Source organism: Salvelinus fontinalis, unplaced genomic scaffold (genome assembly GCF_029448725.1).
Source record: "Salvelinus fontinalis isolate EN_2023a unplaced genomic scaffold, ASM2944872v1 scaffold_0144, whole genome shotgun sequence".
Lineage (NCBI taxonomy): Eukaryota > Metazoa > Chordata > Actinopteri > Salmoniformes > Salmonidae > Salvelinus > Salvelinus fontinalis.
Genome location: NW_026600353.1, coordinates 162,120 through 174,115, shown reverse-complemented (window position 1 = coordinate 174,115; position 11,996 = coordinate 162,120). Strand labels below are relative to the sequence as shown.

At 43.4% G+C, this 11,996-nt stretch overlaps 1 protein-coding gene across 2 annotated transcripts; it reads right to left on the bottom strand.

Moving 5' to 3' along the window:
* Positions 1–4,650: 4,650 nt before the first annotated feature.
* LOC129843492 (zinc finger protein 771-like) lies at positions 4,651–10,780 on the bottom strand. 2 transcript variants are annotated; one of them, XM_055912235.1, is made up of 3 exons: positions 10,104–10,780; positions 8,461–8,499; positions 4,651–5,599 (listed from the first exon to the last, which is right to left on the bottom strand). In XM_055912235.1, exons 1-3 carry the CDS (start codon positions 10,519–10,521, stop codon positions 4,824–4,826), a joined length of 1,233 nt encoding a protein of 410 aa, XP_055768210.1. In that variant the 5' UTR covers positions 10,522–10,780; the 3' UTR covers positions 4,651–4,823. The 2 variants fall into 2 exon arrangements, with proteins under 2 accessions (XP_055768210.1, XP_055768211.1); XM_055912236.1 differs by lacking the exon at positions 8,461–8,499.
* Between the last annotated feature and the right edge of the window lie 1,216 nt (positions 10,781–11,996).

Here is an 11,996-nt window from a genome sequence, read left to right as displayed (position 1 = left end):
TGGGTTTAGGGTATCCAGGAGGATGCTGCTGATGTGAGCCATGACCAGCCTTTCAAAGCACTTCATGGTTACCGACGTGAGTGCTACGGGTGCTGAGTAGTTGCCATACCAGGCAGTTGCCATACCGCTCCACTACAGCCCCGTCAATGTTAATGCAGGCCTGTTTGGCCCACCTTTTCCTGTAGTCCACAATTAGCTCCTTTGTCTTGCTCACATTGAGGGAGAGGTTGGTGTCCATCATTGCCGGTGATCAGGCCTACCACTGTTGTTTCGTCAGCAAACTTAATGATGGTGTTGGAGTCGTATTTGGCCACTCAGTCGTGCATGAACAGGGAGTACAGGAGGGGACTAAGTACACACCGCTGAGGGGCCCCAGTGTTGAGGATCAGCGTGGCAGACGTGTTGTCGCCTACCCTTACCACCTGGGGGCAGCCCGTCAGGAAGTCCAGGATACAGTTTGCAGAGGGAGGTGTTTAGCCCCAGGGTCCTTAGCTTTGTGATGAGCTTCATGGGCACTATGGTGTTGAACACTGAGTTGTAGTCAATAAACAGCATTCTCAATAGGTGTTTCTTTAGTCCAGGTGGGAAAGGGCAGTGTGGAGTGCGATTGAGATTGCGTCATCTGTGGATCTGTTGGGGCGATATGCAAATTGGAGTGGGTTTAGGGTATCCAGGAGGATGCTGTTGATGTGAGCCATGACCAGCCTTTCAAAGCACTTCATGGTTACCGATGTGAGTGCTACGGGGCGGTAAAAATTTAGGCTGGTTACCTTCGCTTCCTTGGGCACAGAGACTATGAATATATACTGTTATAATAGGAATTGAATAGGAATTGTTTTCTCTCTGTTATTTGTTCACATCTAGATGTGAACATACTGGGTCCATACTTGTGAACATTAGACAAATGGTAATTCTCCATCTCAAAATCTGCATCAGCCAATTAAAATCCTCAACATAGTTACACATGATGTTGCTGTTCTGAAGCTGTTCCAGAAGCTGTTTTTGGTCATAAGTAATGATGGCGGAGACATTATGTACAAAACAAGTAAAGATCAGCGTAAAAACCCACAAAAAAGTAGCAGAATTAGTCAGGAGACCGTAAAATGGCCTCTATCCACTGCAGCATCATCTTTTCATAAAAACCTGAAAAGATGTCTGGAAAGATTTAGAATGGGCCCTCAATACAGAGGGTGGTGAGGACTGCCCAGTACATCATGCTCCCTGCCATCCAGGACCTCTATACCAGGTGGTGTCAGAGGAAGGCCCAGTACATCATGCTCCATGCCATCCAGGACCTCAATACCAGGTGGTGTCAGAGGAAGGCCCAGTACATCATGCTCCCTGCAATTCAGGACCTCTATACCAGGTGGTGTCAGAGGAAGGCCCAGTACATCATGCTCCCTGCCATCCAGGACATCTATACCAGGTGGTGTCAGAGGAAGGCCCAGTACATCATGCTCCCTGCCACCCAGGACCTCTATACCAGGTGGTGTCAGAGGAAGGCCCAGTACATCATGCTCCCTGCCACCCAGGACCTCTATACCAGGTGGTGTCAGAGGAAGGCCCGGGAAATTGTCAAAGACCCCACCGACCCAAGCCATAGACTGTTCACTCTGCTACCGCACGGCAAGCGGTTCTGCTACTCTGTTTATCATCTATCCTGCCTAGTCAATTTTACCCCTACCTACATATACATATTACCTCAATTACCTGGTACCCCTGCACATTGGTACTGGTACTAACTGTATATAGCCTCATTACTACCTGGTACCCATGCACATTGACTCAATACTGGTACTCCTTGTATATAGCCTCATTACTACCTGGTGCCCCTGCACGTTGACTCAGTACTGGTACTCCTTGTATATAGCCTCATTACTACCTGGTACCCCTGCACATTGACTCAGTAGTCCTTGTATATAGCCTCATTACTACCTGGTGCCCCTGCACGTTGACTCAGTACTGGTAGTCCTTGTATATAGCCTCATTAGTACCTATAGGCTCGTTACTGTTATTTTTTGTGTTACTATTTTCTATTTGCAAATGTTCTTACTTTTTAACTCTGCATTATTGGGAAAGGGCTCGTCAGTAACCATTTCATGGTAAAGGCCTGTTGTATTCGGTGCATGTGTCAAATACAATTTGATTTGATGTTTACATAGTTGGACGTGATCGAACACTTTTTCATGAAAGCATCCTGGGGCACAAGTTAAGGTCAGCGACATCATGAACTCGACCAAGTACCAGGATAATTTAGCCAAAAACCTGGTTGCCATCTGCCAGTAAGCTGAAACTTAGCCACAAGTATACTGAACAAAAATATAAACGCTTCACGCAACAATTTCAAAGATCTCACTGAGTTACAGTTCATATAAGGAAATCAGTCAATTTAAATAAATACATTAAGCCCTAGTCTATGGATTTCGCATGACTGGGAAACAGATAACTTTTAAAAAATGAGCCTCACAATGGGACTCAGGATCTCGTCACGGTATCTCTGTGGGTGCAGCAATGGCTGGGCCTGGGAGGGCATAGGCCCACCCACTTGGCAGCCAGGCCCACCCACTGGGGAGCCAGGCCCAGCCAATCAGAATGAGTTTTTACCCCACAAAAGGGCTTTATTACAGACAGAAATACTCCTCAGCACCCCCACACCCTCAGACGATCCCACAGGTGAAGAAGCCGGATGTGGAGTACCTGGGCTGGCGTGGTTACACGTGGTCTGCAGTTGTGAGGCCGGTTGGACGTACTGCCGAATGCTGTAAAACAACGTTGGAGGCAGCTTATGGTAGAGAAATTAACATTCAATTCTGGCAACAACTCTGGTTGGCATTCCTGCAGTCAGTGTGCCATTTTCACGCTACCTGTGTTGTGTGACAAAACTGCAGATTTTAAAGTGGCCTTTTATTGTACCCGGCACTTGTTGCACCTGTGTAATGATCATGCTGTTAAATAATCAGCTTCTTGAAATGCCACACCTGTCAGGTGGATGGATTATCTTGGCAAAGGAGAAATGCTCACTAACAAGGATATAAACAAATTTGTGCACACAATTTGAGAGAAATAAGCTTTTTGTGCATATGGAACATTTCTGGGATTTTTTATTTCAGCTCATGAAACATGGGACCAACACTTTACATGTTGCATATTATAATTTGGTTCGGTGTAGATCTTCCAGCAAGGCAATTACCCCAAACACACATCACAATGCACAATTAAATGATTAATTGTCTACAAAAATCGACATTTTGCAATGGCAATCTCAGTCTCTGGACTTGAACCCCATTGAAAACCTGTGGTTTGAATTGAAGAAGCCAGTCCGTAAGCTCAGACTGAAGCATATCAAGGATCTGGAAAGATTCTGTATGGAGGAATGGTCTAAGATCCCTCCCAGTGTGTTCTAGAACTCATCAAACATCTGGTAGGATTCTGTATGGAATATTTGCTTTGCAATTCACTACCCAGCAGAGGGATCCTAGAGGAACTGCTGAATTTATCCTGAAATCATGTTAATCACGACAGTTTAACACAGGTGGAGGCCAATTAACATGGTGTGTGATTTTGAAGGTGATCGATTACACCTGAGCTAATTTAGGATCGCTATTACAAGGTGGACACTTATCCGACCAAGTTACTTCAACTTAAATGTTTTTATTGATTTTAAATAAAAATCTAAAATATTGTTTTCAATTGGAAGTTGCGTGGTAGTAAATGTAGATCAATGGAGAAAAAATGTATATTTGAATGCATTTTAATTACAAATCAAAACAAATCAAATTTTATTTGTCACATGCGCCGAATACAACAGTAAAATGCAGTGAAATACAGTGAAATACTTACTTACGAGCCCCTAACCGACAGTGCAGTTTTAAAAAATACAGCTAAGAATAAGAGATAAAAGTAACAAGTAATTAAAGAGTAGTAACAAGTAATTAAAGAGTAACAAATAATTAAAGGGGAGTAACAAGTAATTCAAGAGAATTCCAGGCTATAAGGCAACAAAAGGTGAATAATTGGAAAGGCTTTGCAGACTCTCTATAGGTACTATACGTATAATACAATGGACTCTGTGTTTTCTGTTGGACTCACAGGGCTACGTTTATTCTATATGCTATTTTCTCCATTGTTTATATTTGAGTTGGTGGCTCACTCTGATATTTGTGTCTTACAGAGTGTGACTTTGAGGGAATACTATCTTCACATCTTACAGTGTGTGACTTTAAGGGAATACTGTGTTCACATCTAACAGAGTGTGACTTAAAGGGAATACTATGTTCAGGGATTTTGGATTTAAAGGGGCAATCTGCAGTTGCAACATCCATTATTGGACTGATACATTAATGATATGTACCCATTGATTCTTCAAGAATATAACTGAATTGTAAAGGTGGCATCCTATGGACTTATACATTAATATGTATCTATTGATTCTTGACTAATATAACTGACTTGTAAGGCTGTTATAGAAGCAAAGCGGGGGCAACGCCATCTGCCCCTTTAAAGCCACACTCTGTTAGATACAAATGTCAGTGAGCCACCAAAGCAAATATCAACAATGGAGAAAATAGCATATAGCACTTGATTATGTGTAGTGCTGGAGGAATGACACACACAGATATAAACACACACAAAAAGAAAACACAACCAGAGTTTGAAAATTATAATTTAATCACAGAGCATCTACATTCAATCATACAAACTCTACTTTCAAGCTGACATACTCCATATTCAGTTAATGTGTTTAAATAAAAAACGTAAAAATGTATTTTGGAATGCGCTTTACACAATTTGATTTCATGTGGCTTTAACAAAAGCACAATTTCTCAGTCAAAAATATGAGACAAGTGTGGGAGCAGTATGTGTGTTCTCTCATGAACTTTAAGTCCATTTGATGTGTTATATTCCTTTCCACACTGGGAACAGTGGTACGGCTTCTCCCCTGTGTGTGTTACCTCATGGTCTTTCAGGTGCCCTAACTGGGTAAATATCTTCCCACACTGGGAGCATTCATAACGTTTCTCTCCGCTGTGGATTCTTTCATGCTTTTTCAGTTGCTGAAACAAGGTAAATTTCATTCCACAGTGGGAGCAGTGAAATGTCTTCTCCCGTGTATGTCTTTTCTCATGCCTTTTCAAGTACTGTAAATTCCTAAAACTCTTTTCACAATGTGAACAGCAGAACATCTTTTCTACGGAATGTGTTTGCTCATGGTTTTTCAGGGACCCTGATGTGGAAAAACTCTTTCCACACTGGGAGCAGGGGTAAGGCTTCTCTCCTGTGTGTGTCCTCTCATGTGATTTCAGGTCCCATAACCGGGGGAAACTCTTTTCACACTGGGAGCATTGGTGGGGCTTCTCTCCTGTATGTTTTCTTACATGATCTTTCAGGGTCCCTAAAGAGGTAAATCTATTTCCACATTGAGTGCAGTGGTAAGGCTTCTCTCCTGTGTGTATTCTTTCATGTGATTTCAGGCTTCCTAACCTAGAAAAACTCTTTCCACACTGGGAGCAGTGGTGTCGTCTTGCTGGTTTGGACATCTCAGGGTCTTGTTCCCCTGAAGGACTCTTCCCGCTGTCAGAATGAAAGTCTAGTCTCTCTCCTGCCAAAGACAGACAGTATTTAGTAAACAGGGAGACCTGGGCCCATATTCACAGAGCGTCTCATAGTGGGAATGCTGATCTGTCCATACGATCTCATTCATTGTTATATAAAAGTCAATACTGATGCTAGTTCAGCACGCTTTATGGATACGAGCCCTGAATAAAACATCCACATTATCAAACTGTCTTCTCTGAGGTTTAATCCATACTAAATCCCTCAATAACCTGAGGCCATTTGAAAAAATACATTTGATCCAGAATAATCAAATGAGCAATATATGATCCTGTATGGTCTTAATTCTGTCCACTGAAAAGGCAAGATTTCAACCAAATGTCATGAAATCAGACACGAGTTGGTTGCAATTAAAGGATATATGATGCGGTATCATAGAGAGTTCAATCAGATCAGTCTGTCTTACCTTGTAGCTAAAATATGAAGGACCTAATAACACCATAGATATTTTAAATCAGATCAGTCTGTCTTACCTCGTAGCTAAAATATGAAGGACCTAATAACACCATAGATATTTTAAATCAGATCAGTCTGTCTTACCTCGTAGCTAAAATATGAAGGACCTAATAACACCATAGATATTTTAAATCAGATCAGTCTGTCTTACCTCGTAGCTAAAATATGAAGGACCTAATAACACCATAGATATTTTAAATCAGATCAGTCTGTCTTACCTCGTAGCTAAAATATGAAGGACCTAATAACACCATAGATATTTTAAATCAGATCAGTCTGTCTTACCTCGTAGCTAAAATATGAAGGACCTAATAACACCATAGATATTTTAAAAACAAACGACGCAGAATTTCAAACCTGTTTGCAAGATTTCAAATAAGATCAAAATCAAATCTTTTGTCTTGATCAATGACCAAGATATGTCTGTCTCATGGTAGGGTGGGGTATGCCTGGCAGAAAGGGTCAACTTTGATCTGATTCTAGACATATCACTCTCATCATCCTATGACCTTCATTGAAGAGGTATTGATGAGCGAACTCCAAATATCAAACCAATAACATAATGCAGGGGGTCTCCAGCAGGTCATAGCTCGACAAACAATAACGAAAGTAAATGCAGTTTTTCATGTGTTCCACCGCAAACAGTCATAAACAAATCTCACAAGTACTTACAAAGCATTGCATGGGTTTGCTCCTACCTATCTTTCCGATTTGGTCCTGCCGTACATACCTACAGTCACAAGATGAAGGCCTCCTTGCTGTCCCTAGAATTTCTAAGCAAACAGCTGGAGGCAGTGCTTTCTCCTATAGACTAAAATTTTTATTGAATGGTCTGCCTATCCATGTGAGAGACACAGACTCGGTCTTTAAGTCTCTATTGAAGACTCATCTCTTCAGTAGGTCCTATGATTGAGTGTAGTCTGGCCCAGGAGTGTGAAGGTGAACGGAAAGGCACTGGAGCAACGAACCGCCCTTGCTGCCTCTGCCTGGCCGGTTCCCCTCTCTCCACTGGGATTCTCTGCCTCTAACCCTACTACAGGGGCTGAGTCACTGGCTTACTGGTGCTCTTCCATGCCATTCCTAGGAGGGGTGCGTAACTTGAGTGGGTTGAGTCACTGACGTGATCTTCCTGTCCGGGTTGGCGCCCACCCTTGGGTTGTGCCGTGACGGAGATCTTTGTGGGTTATACTCAGCCTTGTCTCAGGATGGTAAGTTGGTGGTTGAAGATATCCCTCTAGTGGTGTGGGGGCTGTGCTTCGGCAAAGTGGGTGGGGTTATATCCTGCCTGTTTGGCCCTGTCTGGGGGTATCGTCAGACGGGGCCACAGTGTCTCCTGACCCCTCCTGTCTCAGCCTCCAGTATTTATGCTGCACTAGTTTATGTGTCAGGGACTAGGGTCAGTCTGTTAAATCTGGAGTATTTCTCCTGTCTTATCCAATGTCAAATTCACACAGGACATCCAATGTCCTGTGTGAATTTAAGTATGCTCTCTCTAATTCTCTCTCTCGGAGGACCTGAGCCCTAGGACCATGCCTCAGGACTACCTGGCCTGATGACTCCTTGCTGTCCCCAGTCCACCTGGTCATGCTGCTGCTCCAGTTTCAACTGTTCTGCCTGCGGCTATGGAACCCTGACCTGTTCACCTGACGTGCTACCTGTCCCAGACCTGCTGTTTTCAACTCTCTAGAGACAGCAGGAGCGGTAGAGATCCTCTGAATGATCGGCTATGAAAAGCCAACTGACTCCTGAGGTGCTGATCTGTTGCACCCTCGACAACCAATGTGATTATTATTATTTGACCCTGCTGGTCATCTATGAACATTTGAACATCTTGGCCATGTTCTCTTATAATCTCCACCCGACACAGCCAGAAGAGGACTGGCCACCCCTCATAGCCTGGTTCCTCTCTAGGTTTCTTCCTAGGTTTAGGCCTTTCTAGGGATTTTTTCCTAGCCACCGTGCTTCTACACCTACATTGCTTACTGTTTGGGGTTTTAGGCTGGGTTTCTGTACAGCACTTTGTGACATCATCTGATGTAAGAAGGGCTTTAAAAATAAATTTGATTGATTGATTGGTTGGTGACCCAACTGAGGTTTGTGACTACTATGATTTCTTGAAGTAGCAGAAACAGCAAGCTCCCAGCTACTATCTAAACAACACAACATTGACATTATCCCCACCCCTGATTAGACACTATTGGCTTAAAAAGCCAAACCTTAGACAATATCTGCCAATTCATTTCCAGAAATATTGTCCTTCTGTCTGTGTGGTGCGTGTGTTTGTTTATCACTTTGTCTGAAGCCAGTTGATGTCATAACGGTCTTGTGGGTTGATGGAAATACTTTCCCCAAAATCTTCTAAATTAAATGTTAACTGCAAAGTAGGCTTACCTGGCAGAAGTATATCCCGAGGAAGTGTAACTTGCCTACCTGGTTAAAAAAAGGTGGGGAGATTTGTTTTATTTTTTATCTATTATTTGTTATTTGCATAACTTTGTCATGAAATGAGCAGCAGCAGTACAGAACCATCACTAGACCGGCTCATTAGATGGAACATTCCTCACTCGCTCGACAGGCAATTAAAGGGCCAGATGAACAATTAAAAGGGATGTCAGTTTTTTCCAGACTTAAAAAAAGTATTATAATGTGATTTAACCATTGACATATTCTCAGAAAATCCAGTTTCGTTGTTTCTCTATAAAACAATTTTGAATGAAAAAACGAAATCTAAAACCAGAAAAGTAAAACAGAAAACATAATTTGGGAAAGTAATAAACAAAATCACAGATTTTATAGGGGCCCCCCCCTCAGGGTTGTTTATTAACCATTATTTCACCAGGTATATTGACAGAAAACATAGTGCACTACAATCTCTTGTACACTAAGGACCTGGGGGAAGAGTTGGCAACATAGTGTACAAGAAAAAGTAGTGTACTATGTTGTCAACTCTTCCCCAGGTCCTTAGTGTACAAGAGAAAGTAGTGTACTAAAGACACGGAAGAGTTGCAGTTTCCCCAGTGTTTTTGAGCACGCACCGCTCCTGGACAGGAGAATGGAAGTTCCCCCAGTGATTTTACCCACACACCGCTCCTGGACAGGAGAATGGAAGTTCCCCCAGTGATTTTACCCACACACCGCTCCTGGACAGGAGAATGGAAGTTCCCCCAGTGATTATACCCACACACCACTCCTGGACAGGAGAATGGAAGTTCCCCCAGTGATTTTACCCACACACCGCTCCTGGACAGGAGAATGGAAGTTCCCCCAGTGATTTTACCCACACACCACTCCTGGACAGGAGAATGGAAGTTCCCCCAGTGATTTTACCCACACACCACTCCTGGACAGGAGAATGGAAGTTCCCCCAGTGATTTTACCCACGCACCGCTCCTGGACAGGAGAATGGAAGTTTCCCCAGTGGTTTTACCCACACACCGCTCCTGGACAGGAGAATGGAAGTTCCCCCAGTGATTTTACCCACGCACTGCTCCTGGACAGGAGAATGGAAGTTTCCCCAGTGATTTTACCCACGCACCGCTCCTGGACAGGAGAATGGAAGTTCCCCCAGTGATTTTACCCACGCACTGCTCCTGGACAGGAGAATGGAAGTTTCCCCAGTGATTTTACCCACACACCGCTCCTGGACAGGAGAATGGAAGTTTCCCCAGTGATTTTACCCACACACCGCTCCTGGACAGGAGAATGGAAGTTCCCCCAGTGATTTTACCCACGCACTGCTCCTGGACAGGAGAATGGAAGTTTCCCCAGTGATTTTACCCACGCACCGCTCCTGGACAGGAGAATGGAAGTTCCCCCAGTGATTTTACCCACGCACTGCTCCTGGACAGGAGAATGGAAGTTTCCCCAGTGATTTTACCCACACACCGCTCCTGGACAGGAGAATGGAAGTTTCCCCAGTGATTTTACCCACACACCGCTCCTGGACAGGAGAAGGGCAGCTTCCCCAGTGGTTTTACCCACGTGAGAAGAATGTGCCTAATTGAAAGCTAGAAAAAAATTAAGACTGTACTCACTGGTGTTCATCAGATCTCCAGTCTCGTCTTCCTCCTCCTCCTCCAATGTGACAGTAATCTCCCCATCTTCCTTCATTTCAAAAAGTTGCTCTTCTTCTTTCACTGTGACAGTCACCACCTCCTCCTCTTTCACTACAAACACGGCACCCTCCTCTTTCTGTTCATCCCCCTCCTCTTTCACTCTGAAAGCTTCTTCCTCTTCTTTCACTGTAACATCCTCTTCATCTTTCAATGTTGAAGCGTCCTCTTCCTTCATTGTAACATCCTGTTCTTCTTTCACTGTGATAGCTTCCTCCACGTCCTCTTCTTTTACAGTAAATTCTTCTTCTTTCACGTAAATGTTCAGCCCTGGAGTTTCTTTCTCCGTCGAACAGACCTCATTTTCTTTAGCAGGGGGAGAGTAGCTTAGTGTGCTCATGGTCGGGAACGTGAGCTAGCTAGCTATTTAGCATTAGCGACTAGCCTAGTGCTGGGCTAACTTAACAAGCCAGATAGCTGACAACGTAAATATGATCTTAAATGGATTAACTAGTACGTACATATACAGTGTGTTTAAAACACTGTGATTAATATACACAAAATTAGTCCAAAGAGCTTCAATGTGTCATGTTTGCTAGCGAGTTACCGAGATGTTCGTTGAAGAAACCTCCCGTCCCGTCCACTAGATTTTACGTCACTCAAGAAACATCACCTGAAAGACTCCCATCGCCATCTGCTGTCTGGAGTTGGAAACGCAGTTTAACAAACAAAAATAATTCTGGCAAACAACGTCAAAACAAATAATTGTAAAAATAACCAGACGTGTTTTCTCTTAGTTCTTACAGTTAATAATTTGCTCTAGGCAGACGTAGAATCTGAATCGTATGGTTGCTAGTGGAGCGCGGGTCAGCTTATTGTTCACCCGCAATTGATAATAACTAATCCGAAACCGCCCGACTCCATGGGAAAAAGTGTTAAATCTGAGGCACCTACACGACTCTGACCCGCTAATATTAGGAAATACGCCGTAGACTACAGTCAGATTTTTTTTAAATTGACAGGGAGCGCATGAATTTTTTGTTGTTCCCTGATCGAGATGTTTCTGCTTATAATTCTCGACATTTCGGACTCTATTTGTTAGGCTAGTCAACTTGTCTATAATTAGATACATCAATTAAAATACAATCACATACACATATTTAGCAGATGTTATTGCGGGTGTAGCGAAATGCTTGTGTACATAGCTCCAACAGTATATTTGTATCTAACAATTCACACATCTAAAAGTAAAATAATAGAATTAAGAAATATATAAATATTAGGAAGAGCAATGTCAGAGTGGCATTGACTAAATACAGTAGAATAGAATATGGGACATACATATGAGATGAGTAAAGCAGCATGTAAACATTATTAGAAGTGACTCGTGCTCCATTATTGAAGTGGCCAGTGATTCCATGTCTATGTATATAGGGAAGCAGCTTCTAAGGGTTTGAGTAGCCAGGTGGTAGCTGGCAAGTGATGGCTGTTTAACAGTCTGATGGCCTTGAGATAGAAGCTGTTTTTCAGTCTCTCAGTCCAGCTTTGATGCACCTGTACTGACCTCTCCTTCTGGATGATAGCGGGGTGAACAGGCTTTGATGCACCTGTACTGACCTCGCCTTCTGGATGATAGCGAGGTGAACAGGCTTTGATGCACCTGTACTGACCTCTCCTTCTGGATGATAGCGGGGTGAATAGGCCGTGGCTCGGGTGATGGATGTCCTTGATGATATTTTAGTCCTTCCTGTGACATCGGGTGCTGTAGGTGTCCTGGAGGGCAGGCAGTGTGCCCCTGGTGACGCATTGGGTAGACTGCACCACCCTCTGGAGAGCCCTGGGGTTGCGGGAGGTGCAGTTGCCGTACCAGGTGGT

Bases quoted from the DNA above. Each gene is read 5' to 3' on its own strand.
- LOC129843492 (XM_055912235.1), bottom strand. From the start codon at position 10,521: ATGAGCACACTAAGCTACTCTCCCCCTGCTAAAGAAAATGAGGTCTGT. The intron at 8,500-10,103 runs GTGAGTACAGTC...TTTTTTAACCAG, and splicing joins TGGAGATCTGATGAACACCA to GTAGGCAAGTTACACTTCCT. The intron at 5,600-8,460 runs GTAAGCCTACTT...TGTCTTTGGCAG, and splicing joins TCGGGATATACTTCTGCCAG to GAGAGAGACTAGACTTTCAT.